Source organism: Clinocottus analis, unplaced genomic scaffold, assembly GCF_023055335.1.
Source record: "Clinocottus analis isolate CAN_PGR_092001 unplaced genomic scaffold, fCliAna1.0.p SCAF_34, whole genome shotgun sequence".
NCBI classification, from domain to species: Eukaryota; Metazoa; Chordata; class Actinopteri; order Perciformes; family Cottidae; genus Clinocottus; species Clinocottus analis.
The window spans coordinates 518,569-530,916 of NW_027176087.1; the positions used below are offsets into that span (position 1 = coordinate 518,569).

The 12,348-nt window shown below is 49.3% G+C and overlaps 1 protein-coding gene across 1 annotated transcript; it reads right to left on the reverse strand.

The window, feature by feature from the left end:
- Positions 1-2,639: 2,639 nt before the first annotated feature.
- On the reverse strand, positions 2,640-12,172 carry scaf1 (SR-related CTD-associated factor 1). Its single transcript, XM_068596139.1, has 6 exons — positions 11,823-12,172; positions 5,717-9,191; positions 4,097-4,179; positions 3,421-3,723; positions 3,149-3,277; positions 2,640-3,042 (listed from the first exon to the last, which is right to left on the reverse strand). Exons 2-6 carry the CDS (start codon positions 9,102-9,104, stop codon positions 2,893-2,895), a joined length of 4,053 nt encoding a protein of 1,350 aa, XP_068452240.1. The 5' UTR covers positions 9,105-9,191; positions 11,823-12,172; the 3' UTR covers positions 2,640-2,892.
- Positions 12,173-12,348: the final 176 nt, after the last annotated feature.

Genomic DNA, 12,348 nt, shown 5'->3' on the forward strand with positions numbered 1-12,348 from the left:
TGATGTGTCGCCAGTTCAATGAATGGATGTTGGAGGAATGGGATTGTTTTACATTGAGGAAACTGGCTAATTCTGGACTAGTATTAAGTGACAAAAATACTAGAAGTGTGTATAGTGTGACAGGAACTCATGCTCTTCCAGCACCTGTTGCCTGAACATACTGGTTTCCTGATGTACCGTCTTACTTAATGCAGTAGTGCAACAGTTTCCCATACACACGTTCATTTTAAGTCAAATAGTTTTGTCATTCGACAATGTCCTTTGCTTTTGGGACTCGTGACTTGCCCTAGTTATTTCAGACCATCAAATGAATGTGTTGTGTACAGAACATTTACAGCAAACGTTTGTTAATGGGTTGATATTGAAAATTCAATCTTGTTCCATTTTTTACTGATGCCCCAAATGACCTGACTTCACCCAGAGTGACCGAGGCCCTGTTGCTCCTTGACAAGTGGCTCATGCCGCTCGACTTGAACGCCATCCAGACAGAGAAAAGCTTTCGGTAGTGACCTTGCCCCTAAACTGGATCCTGGACCACGGACTACCTCCATCCGGCTCAGTCCATGGCAGTGTGTCCGAGATGAACCTCAGGAAACCGGATTTACCCTTCACGCTTTGATCTCACACTGCAGCTCAACTTCTCATTCCAGCTTGAAGAGTTTGATGATGACTCCATTGTTGGATGCATGCTGAAGGACAACCAGGAGGACAGGTGATGGTACACCTTGTGAAGGACAACCAGGAGGACAGGTGATGGTACACATGCTGAAGGACAACCAGGAGGACAGGTGATGGTACACATGCTGAAGGACAACCAGGAGGACAGGTGATGGTACACATGCTAAAGGACAACCTGGAGGACAGGTGATGGTACACCTTGTGAAGGACAACCAGGAGGACAGGTGATGGTACACATGCTGAAGGACAACCAGGAGGACAGGTGATGGTACACATGCTGAAGGACAACCAGGAGGACAGGTGATGGTACACATGCTAAAGGACAACCAGGAGGACAGGTGATGGTACACCTTGTGAAGGACAACCAGGAGGACAGGTGATGGTACACCTTGTGAAGGACAACCAGGAGGACAGGTGATGGTACACATGCTGAAGGACAACCAGGAGGATAGGTGATGGTACACATGCTAAAGGACAACCTGGAGGACAGGTGATGGTACACCTTGTGAAGGACAACCAGGAGGACAGGTGATGGTACACATGCTTGGTGTAACAACAACCTGAAGCCCCATTTCAGCAAGGCCCAGACTGGTGGCGGACGAGCAGAGAAACAAGAGGCCACATGTCCCGTTCTCATCCAGGAGAAAATGAGAGCTCACCTTTATGAAGAGAGAAGGGAGAGGAGAGAGGGAGAGTAAGAGGTGAAGCAGGGGTCGGAGGCGGTGGGGGGGATTAAATATATCACTTGTTCTGCCTGTTTTGTGATATACACATGCCTAAAAGGTGCCATATATTTCTATTTTAAAAAATATCGGCATTATAATTATTGTAACTATGGGGATTTTTTGTTGCATATTTTTTGGTGGCCCCCTCCGAGCCTGGTGCGATACACACAGCGCGTAGTGAGCCTGATGGGAGCGGCGGCGCCGCTCAAGACAGTGGAAACGGGTAGAGAGACGCTCCATCTGGGGGAGATGACAGACCAGTACCACCACCCTGACCAGTGGAGATGATAGACCAGTACCACCACCCTGACCAGTGGAGATGATAGACCAGTACCACCACCCTGACCAGTGGAGATAGACCAGTACCACCACCCTGACCAGTGGAGATGATAGACCAGTACCACCACCCTGACCAGTGGAGATAGACCAGTACCACCACCCTGACCAGTGGAGATAGACCAGTACCACCACCCTGACCAGTGTGACGCTGATGCAGAAGGCAGAGGGTGGATGTGTGACTGTGGCTCAGTGGTTGGTGATCCTCGGCCCTGCTAGTCTGACCCTGTGTCCTTGAGCAAGACACTTATCCCCCAACTGCTCCCCATCGCTGTGTCTGCGCTGTATAGAGCAAACATGTAAGTCGCTTTAGATAAACGCGTCAGCTAAATGTAGAAGAACACTGGTCATGGTACTGTGTACTGCTTGACCCAGTATTATTTTTTTAAATGTACTTATTTGTGTTCTGTGCTGCTGCAACAGCCCTCTGGAGATCAATAAAGGTCCATCTCAAGTGGATATGCAACTGCTACGTTGTGTTAAGTGTCAGCAACAAAGGACTCAGCTTTCTAAGTTTCACTTATGAAGGTTTGAAGAACGTGGAACTCACACACACACAGCCTGAGTGAGGACGGTCACTCTATTGCAAACCGTCAAAGCAACATTTATAGTGCTGGGCAAGTCATTTTAGAAAGATTCAGCAACCTTCTCAACCTCAGTAACACATGCACACAAACACACAGCAGAGCCAGAGAGCGTCACAGGCGACGGGGAGGAGGAGGGCACGACCTCTCCTGGTGGATGAAGAGGGTCTCGCCTCCCTCGGCTTGGACTTTGAGACACACAGTGACGGGGAGACAAAGTAGCATGATTCAAGTAGCTCATTCAGTGCTATTGAAGAACAGGCTGTGCAGTCAGTGCCGTCCACGGCGGAGCTTCTCATGGACAGTCAACAGAATCTAAAAGGCAGTATTTATTGCAGGGGTGAACTGGACTGACAGCGGTGCATGACAGCATCCACCTCCTGGACAGGTATGCATGATACAGGTTTGATGGGAGACATATTTACAGTGCGGTCATTGAGAGGCCTCCAGAAGATCACATTAAAGCATCGATAAGGTGGGATATGAAAACAATAAAAAAGATAAAAACAATCAGTGGATTGTCCAGAAGTGGAGCAGAAGGCGGTGGGAGGACGTGCTGAAAGCATCCATCAGGCAGAGGAGTGCAGCTCCCTGTCGTCCCTCTCTTCCTCGTCCATCCTGCGGCCGTGTTTCCGGAAGTATTTGTATCGCTGGACGTACAGCTTCACCAGGTTGCTGACTTTAACCGGGTTGATTTCTCCAGTGCGGCTGTGGCAGATCTGACACATTGAGACATGGTTTACGACACGTACATTTACATTTCGTTGATGTAGATTTACTGTGGGAACAGACGCTTCATCGGCAGGCTTGAAGCATGACTGCTACCTTGTGCACAGCCTTCCTGAGGATGTCTTTGTAGTCGTCCTTGTTGATGTCTTTGCGCTGGTAGTAAGGTTTGATGGCGAGCTTTACCTCCTCCACGGCCCGCTCCTGGGTGTGCAGCTTCTTCAGGTACTGGACAAGTTCGATAAGAGAAATAGAAATAAGAAGATTTGTTTTCTTTATAGTGCTTTTCCAAGCAGACAGGCTGTAGGTCGGCTCGGACCGAAGGTGACCCCGCTCTGAAGGATGAAGTGACAGCCAGTTGCATAACTCACCTTATCAGGGTCTTTGCTCTCATTGTCCCAGCCGGTGTCCCCAGAGCTCCCAGTAGCTCCTGACAGCCCCATGGGCATGCTGAAGGGTGGGGTCTGGGCACAGCCTCCGCCCAGGGAGGGGTGCAGCAGAGAGGGAGGGGTCTTGGTGCAGCCAACCAATGGAAGGGAGCTGTGGAGGATGAACTGGGCTGGGCTCAGACCGGGAGGCGGAGGGAGAGAGGGAGGGGGAGGGATCTGAGAGGAGGAGGCGGAGGGGGGAGGAGCCAGCTGCTGGGACTGGCTCTGATTGGCCTGAGAGAGAATCTGCATGAGACAAAGTGAAGGCAGTCAGGCCAGCTGTCATCACCCACTCCTTCAAGGACTCAACTCTGACCAGCAGCCAGTTCTCTCATGAGTGAGAGCTCTCATCAGTCTGTCTCTGACTACAGCATCGCTGCCGCCTCTCAGGGGCTTTGTGCCTGCTGCAACTATTCATTTCTATTACCTATTCTGAAAAAAATGATGTACCAGATTATCAGAAACTCAAAGTGTTCTTTGATCAGGATGCATCACTACTGCAGGAAGATTCAAACACTGAAAGGTGCCTTTGCCTCTTCCTCGCCTCCTGCCCTTAAAGCTCCTGAATGAAACTAGAATAACATGTAAAACATCGCTGTGAAGCAGGGCGCCGGCTGACCTGGCTGGTTGCTTGAATGAACTCTTGTGCCTTGGCTCTGCTGGCGATGTTGGCCTCCTCCATTTTGAAGAGCAGAGCAGTCACTGAAAGAGAGAATGATGCCACACATGAAATAAAAAACATACGTGACAAGGCAACATGTTATCATCTCTCTGGGCCTCGCCACACTGAATAGGACACTTTTGCTTTCTATGTGGTATTTCATCCATCATTCCAATTCCTCCAAAATATCTGGCTATTTTTACACTAGAACCCAAAATAAAAGAGGCTATCATGAAGTCATATATGGTTGTAAAGACATTTTGTGACACTGAGGACAACAGAATTGAACCTTTGACCTCATAACTAACCTTTGACCTCATAACTAACTTGAGTGGAGCTGAGGGGCGGCAGGACTCTGTGGGACCAGAGGACTTCAGGAATGTACTCGTCTTTTTGTTTTGTTTGTAACACAAACACATGACAAACAGGCTAATTGTGTATCCCAGCGTTTCTGAAATAGATCACTATTCAAAATGATGTAACTTTAATGAAAGGATGTGTCGTACACTATGATGAACTTCCAGACTGCACGTAGGAATCAGGTTGTGTTGAGTTGTGGTTCAACCTGTTGGTCTCCTTCACATTGGAGGCGATGCCGCCTCGGCCGAGGGTTCTAACGCGCTACACCTTTAAGTTATCGTGGCCGATGAGTCCTGCAGACGGGCCCTCGACTGAGGACTACAGGAGCCTGTGTTGTGTTCACATGACATGTCCTGCTGGAGGGATATCGTCTGGCCGGTCAGTCAGCAGCACCTTCTGATGGAGGACTAGAACATCTGCAGCAGATGCAAACTGCTGGCAGATATGATGCACAATGCCTTAAATGTCTCGAAATAAAATGGCCGCCATGTGTCCAAAAACATTCACAGTCCCAAACTGTACAAGTTTGTTGCTTCTGTGAAAAAGTTAATCACTTTTCACTCATTTCAAGTGTTGATTGTAAAATAAAAAATAAGAAATTAAGTGTATTTCCAGCAGCCGACTGCTGGAAAAAAAAGGATGATAGAAAAAGAAAACGAGCAATCATTAACTTAACTACTGCAAAACAAGTCCTACTTAAAACAAATAAAAAAATCTGTACAGGCAGATTTTTGAGGTTTTTTTTTTTTTATAATAGTTGGATAAACCTGGAATTGACTTGATTCCTGAGGAAAGAGTCCAACGCAGCGTTCTGAACGTGGGATTAGAGTGAAGTTTGTTGTTATTCATGTAATATATCATGTGAAAACTCTGTGCCCTTAGTTATAAGAGCATTTCCTTAAGGCGTACGTCTTATTACAGTGTCAGGCCAACAGTTAAATTCTGCTTTGCTCAGCGTCACATACATGTGACTGCTAGAACAATTATAGTCTAAGCTTTACAATGAAATATGACTTCATGACAATCTGTGCAGGACAGCCTCTTTTCAACTGGCTTCATGCACAATGATGGTGGCGGCACATAGAACGCTACCTTTGCTGTGATGTTACCTTTCCAACACTAGGGACAAAGACCTTAAAAACAAACTCTGAGTGACCCTATAAAATGTGAATGTTTGGTAATAACATGGCACACTGTTCATCTTTGGAGGGTACTCACGCGCTAGGACTCCTCCAGTTGTGCAGTCCACCCCGGTCTGCAGACTCCAGGGGAGGCCAGGCGCTGCTGGAAGAGGAGGAGGAGGAGGAGGCTTACTAGCAGACGAGGAGGACACAGAGGAAGAGGAGGGGTCTGACGAAGACAGAGGCAAGGATAGGGAAGTGAAGCCACAGCCTGCCGAAGACGACGAGCATGGAGGCGAGGCCAGGGATTTGGGCGCATCGTCTGGAGGGGGGGGCTTGGCAGTGGGCGTCGACAAGACGATGCCGAGGCCGGCTCCCTGGGGGGTGCACAGGCTGGAGGGGCTGGATGCAGGGAGCGTGGGGCTGGTCTGGGTTGGACAGTCCTCAGCTAGGAAAGAAGGGTCTGGAGTCTTACAGCTGCTGTCCACAGTCTGAGAATCTGGTGAAGACTCCCTTGTGTCCCGCAAAGGAGCCATAGAGGGTGGAGGCGTGTGGGGGGGCGTGGAGGAGGGTGGGAGCACACTGGTAGAGGAGGAGGAAGAGGAAGAGGAGGAACAACAGGGTGCAGGACCAGCGTGGCTAGTATGCGGACTGACGGACTTGACCCCATCGCCAACAGCTGACTGAACCTCCAAGGAGGCGCCCCCCCAGCCCTCAGGTGGGGCTTTGGTTTGGCCGTCGTCTGCGGCCGTCGGCCCTACAACTCCAGCTTTCTCTCGGGTCTTCTTAGCCAGGCGACGGCGGCGCTTGGTCGCCAGAGATGATGAGGGGGAAGAGGCTGAGGAGGAGGTGGATGTGATGGAGCTTGGTTTTGTTTTTTTGGACTTCAGTCCTGCGGGACTGGTGAGGGAGGACGGTGGCACAACATGGCTGCTTCGCTTCCCCATACCGGCCAGATCTTTACTGCGGTTGCCCAGTGACAGTGGCTCCGAGCAAGGCTTGAGGAACGGAGACCTGCTCTCATTGTCCCTGCAGAAGACTACTGCAATTGAGCCACCCACCACAGAGCCCCCAGCACCGCCTCCTGTACTCCCTGGCCCTAATAGGTCCATGCCCAGCTTTCCAGAGCCAACCGAGGTCCCTGTGGTGCTGCTCACACCCTCACGCACCAGCACAGACACTTTTGACTGAAGCTTGCCTTTCCGGCTGCCGCCGCTCTCTTTCTTGGACTTGCCAGAGTGACCCAAATCCTTTCTGCTTCCTTTGTCACGGCCTTTGTCCTTTCCCATCTTCCTGGCTCGCTTTGCTGAGGGCAGGCCCGATGAGGCAGCAGCAGAGCCTGAGGTGACGGTCAGTGAGGAGACGCATTTGCTTTTCGAGGAAGAGGAGGAGGATTGGTCAATTTTCTTTACCGCGTGAGATTTCTTTTTTGGGTGATGTCTTCCCGTCTTGGGGGTAGCTTTAGTTTTGGGGCTGGGAACTGGTGGTTCTGGAGGCAGGGCAGCAGGAGGTGTATCCTCAAGGGAGGGGTAGTCCGAGTCTAAAGCCTCACCGTCCAAAGACAACACGTCAATCTCCAGTTTGTCTGAATAGTGGTCTGACTCGTAGCTGTGATACCTTGGCGGTGAGATCGACTGTGACTGGCTGTGACAACTTGCCCGGTCGTCCATCTCTCCAGCAGAGTGCCATTTCCTCTTCTTCTTCCTCTTGTGGGGCTTGTCAGAGTCCTGTGTGGGCCGGCAGGGAGAGGTGGGTGCGAGTCTTGGGGAGCCGGGCACGGTGGTGGTGGTTGTGGTGGTGGTGACTGTGATAGTCCTCTTGATGGCAAACAGGTCGGACCCATTGAGGTCTTGGATAGATGGCGGGACAACAGGACGGCCGTCCCGGCGGCGCTCCCTCTCGCGTGGCCCGTCTCTATCACCGTCCCTCTTTTCCCGGCTTCTTTTGGACCTCTTTGGAACGCCGCGCTCTCTGCTGCTTGAATGCTGTCTTCCCTTCCTTTCCCTCTCCTCCTTTCTGGAGCTGGAGTCTCGATCTCTCTCATCTCTTCTATGACTACTTGACCGATTTTGCTCTCTGTCTCTGTCCCTCTCTCTTCCTCTGTCTCTGTCGCTCTCTCTGTTTCCGTCTTTCTCCCTTTCCTTCTCTTTGTGTCTTTCTTCAGACAGGCTTGAAAAAGGCGGTCTAGTGTGGCCTCTTCCTGAAGCATTGCAGGATCTAGAGGCCTCTGGGCTGCTGTGCTGTCTCTTCTTCCTCTTCCGGCTACTACTCCTGCTGCTCCTCCTTCCTTTAACTTCCTTCCCAGTCTTGTGCCCTCGCACCTTTTCTTTGCTCCTCTCTCGACCGCCCTCTTTGTCCTTCCTACTCTTTTTTCTTTTCTCCTCCTTCTCCCCAGCCTTCTTATCCTTGCTTTTCTGTCGGTCGGCGTCCTTGGAACTCTTGGAGGACTTGCTGCGGTTCTTGGTGCCTTGTTCTATCGGAGCTGCGAGAGGGGAAGAGGGTGTAGAAGCTGGAGGATGGGAGGCAGGCGGTGGCTGAGGAGAGAGGGGAGAGGAAGCAGGAAAGGAGAGATATCTTTCCTTCCGCCTGCTGACCAACTTCCTTCTCAGATCCTCCACTCCTACCACAGGCTCATCCTCAGGCTCCCTGTCCACCTCCCAGTTGCTCTCTGTGTGCACGGACACAAAGCCGTCACCGTCCAGCACCCGGAGGATGCGTTCTGGCTTTGAGCCGAAGAAGGAGACGCTGGGGGAACTAATGGGGAGGATTTCTACAGCCGGTCTCTTATTGCCTCCATCTCTGTCAGCGGCCCCAACTATCTCCCCTTCCTCTATCTCAGAGTGATCAGAGTCCCCCCTGGGCTCCCTGGCTTTGGCCGAGCTACACTCCACTCTCCGTCTCAGAGGGAGCTGTGTGGACAGACGAGGGCTGGGCAGGTCAGTCAAGGCGTCAGTGGAATCTGGAGGTTCTTCCTCCTTCTCATCATCTCTTCTCTCAGCCGTTTTCTTGACCCCTTTCACTCTGCCACTTTCCTCATCATCTTCATCAGAAGCTGGGGAACCAGTGGGGTCAAAGGGGTCATATTTCTCCCCTTCCTCCGCCTTCATGCCCTCAGTTGGATGGAAAGGATCATACATCTCCCTTTTCCCACCTTCTTCTTCACAATCAACGCGTGTCTGCACTGACTTGTGAGGGAAGAGTTTCGAGGGGGTTGTGTTTGGTGCAAGTGTGGAGAGAGACTGCGTTGCTGGAGAGGCAGAAGTGGAGGACACCCTGGCCACCTCTGACCCCTGGGTCTGACCTTTCACATGGTCCTGATAAACTGAGGAGGATGAAGACAGCGGTGAGGACGGATCGGAAGACGGCGATGACGGAGACAAAGAGGGCGAGCAGGGATGAGGGCTCCTGGCAGGCTCTCTATCGCCACTTGGGGAAGAGGAGGCAGCAGGCCTCTGTTTGAAGCCTGATGCTGGAGTCAAGTCCATGGGCCAGGAAAACTAGAGGAGCAGAAGTCAGACGGTGGGTCCTGGAGGATGGTCGCCACGCTGGAAAAAGGGAGTCCAGGAACAAACCTAGAAGAAAAATGCACATGCAAGTCTTTATTGTACCATGAAAATGAGTACAGAGGCAAAAGTAGTGTGTGGTCGTTGTGATCACTCTTAGAGAAAATGTTCTCTCTTTGAGATTCATTTTGCTGGGACTTAGGTAGTTAATTTGGATCTAGGGCTGCAACAACGAATCGATAAAAATCGATTATTAAAAAAGTTGGCAACGAATTGCATTATTAATTCATTGTGTCGCACGATTATTACGCCACTCAATAAGTCGCTGAGATGTTTGAGTATTGAACAAAACAGTTGAGTGAAGCGGAGCGCCTCAGACTGAAGGTCCAGCAGCTTCTGCAGCGCGCTGTACCTTCTCGTGTGTCACTGCATAGTCGCATTGCGTGTACAATAACTCAACAGCTAGGCTAACCGTTGTCGTTAGCTCGCTAGCTAGTCCTTCATTCCCCGTGTTTGAGCTGTTGGGTTAGATAACGTCTTTATTTTAAAATACCGCTTCAAGAGAAGCAACGAGTAAACATCTCCTCTGAGGTCAGAACACAGACCTGCGTTCAACAGTCTGATATAATGAGGCTTCATGCAGAGGAAGTGCTGCTGGGATTTGTAGTTCCATATCTAATGAACAACCTTTGTTCAGGTAAAGTGCAGTCTGTAAGTTATCCGTTGATACATTGAGTGTTTACTTCTGGAATATCATCTCTTGTTCTCTGAGTTCTGAGTGTGTACGTATGCGAGTGTGCGTGTGTGTGTCAGTGTCTGTGTGTGTCTGCATGTGTGTCAGTGTGCGTGTGTGTGTCAGTGTCTGTGTGTGTCTGCATGTGTGTCAGTGTGTCTGCATGTGTGTCAGTGTGTGTGTGTGTGAGTGTGTCTGCATGTGTGTCAGTGTGTGTGTCTGTGTGTGTCGGCATGTGTGTGTGTGTGTGTGTGTCTGCATGTGTGTCAGTGTGTGTGTGTGTGTGTGTGCTTGTCTGTGAGTGTAGAGAACAAGTTCTGACAAATCCTGTTAAGTTTTCTGATTTGTATTTCTTTATTTTTTATAAATTCTTTATTGTTAATATTATTTGCATTGTGAATTTGCTCTGTTAGTTCTGTTTTTGTAATAAAAGGTTGCAAATTAATGCTTTAAAATTATTATTTTTTATCCGATTAATCGAAAAAATAATCGACCGATTAATTGATTATTAAAATAATCGTTAGTTGCAGCCCTATTTGGATCCATCCCAATTAGTGGTGTAAAGAACCAAAGTTGATCCATGATCCGTGTGGATCAGCACACACGTGACCTGTGGATTACCGTTAACCATCAGTGTCGAAATAAAGTTTGACTCACACTCCTCATCAACCAACATTCAGTAGACCATGGGATCAGGAGCTCAGTATGCGTTTCTAGTCTCTGATCGTGTGACAATGTAAACCACTGATCCGTGTTTACATCAACAGGAGAACCTGTGATCGCTACGTTATGATGCGTTCAGGCTCTGTTCGGGGAACATTAGTATTGGGCGAAGAGAAGACAATCTCCAAGAAACGTTCGCACCGACAGCTAATACATAATACATCCTAAAAAGTACTACTAATTAATATAAATACGATCTTTCATTTCCTCATTTGAATTGTGTGTTTTATGAAGAAAAATAAATGACTATAACAAAGTAAAATAACATTTTGAATTGTTCAAACATGTATATGGATTAGCAATTAGTATCGGCCCAAAAAACAAGATCAAGGATATAAGAGTAACATATTTGACATATTTGGTCTGAGTGGGAAAATAATGTGCAGGGATAGAGCCTGACTGAAGATATGTCATGCTTCCTTTAGATAGAGACATATTCCTTGATAAATATTAAAGCCCATACTAAATAACTGCATTACTAATGCTTATTAGTGTCAGTAGAGAAAGGCCAAACATCTGCTGGAGGTCATTCAGCTTGGTGTCTATAAACACAGCTGCTGCAGCAGTAAAGGGGAGCCTTCCTCAACAGCATATCCTGCTGCACATCTTTGTTAAATCTGAAAGCTCTTCCATTGAACTCCTCTGTACAGTCACTACACATCGCTTAAAGAGTCAACACGATGGTGATGCAATGTGTATTGTTTTGCAGTCTGTTGCAACATCAGCAGACACAATGCTGTAGGACACTTTCTCTGACTCAAGGTAAAGTAAGAATTACACAGTGAATAATAAAGGTCCCGACAGCACCCTGTAGACAGCAGTATACAGCCATGTTGCTTTAGGTCATGCAGTGTTTTCCATATCCAACCATCCTAATAGATAGCTAGCTGTTGGGGCAACTCCTGGTTGAAATGAGGCTGCTGTGTGCCTCATAGTGCTCAGAGTTTAACTGGTCCAGGACCTGTAGACAGCACCAGACCAGGAGGATCTAGAGACTCAGAAAGCAGCTCGTCCTGAAGCAGGTTTTACGGGTTGTGATTTACTCGAGTATCTCACGTCACCGGTACCGTCGGGCCCAGTTCACGACTTCTAGGATCTCCTGTTGAGCCTCTGCGCAGCGGATACCGGCTAGGTTACCGGCTCGGTGCCCGTGTTGTGACGGAGGAGACACAAGCGAAGCAAGGCCGAACGGTACGGCGCTGCTGCGGTGGGACGTCGGGCTGTGCCGGTAACGGGACACTCACCGGCCGGTGGAGCCTGCAGGCGGCCTCTTGCGGTCCTTCAGTCCGCTTCAGGTCCTTCAGTCATTGAAGGACGGACAAGTGAGCAGCAGGGACTCAGTGGCCGCTTGCTAGCTAGCTTAGCACCGTAGCTAAGGTTAGCTCCAGGCGGAGGGGCTGCGGGTCATGGTTCCCGGGAGTCCGGTGATGCGCAGCCTCAGAGCACAGCCGCCTGCTTGCGTTACATTTATTCAACCGTGACAATAAAGCATCAACTGTTTGTTTTGCCGATTTAGGAACGCAACCGTAGCCCCATCCCACCAATCGCCGCCATCTTCCTTCCTTCGCCTCACGCCGGACGACAAAGAATGATGGGAACCATAGTTCATTGCGCCGTGACGTCACGGGCACGCGCCTTCGCTTCTGCTTAAGCACATTTCAACTGCCTTCAAATAAAAGAACATTTATCATTTTATCATTAGCAAAATGCACATGTATACAAATGAATGAAATAAAGATGTTTTTTTAGACTTTAATAAAAAAACAAGTT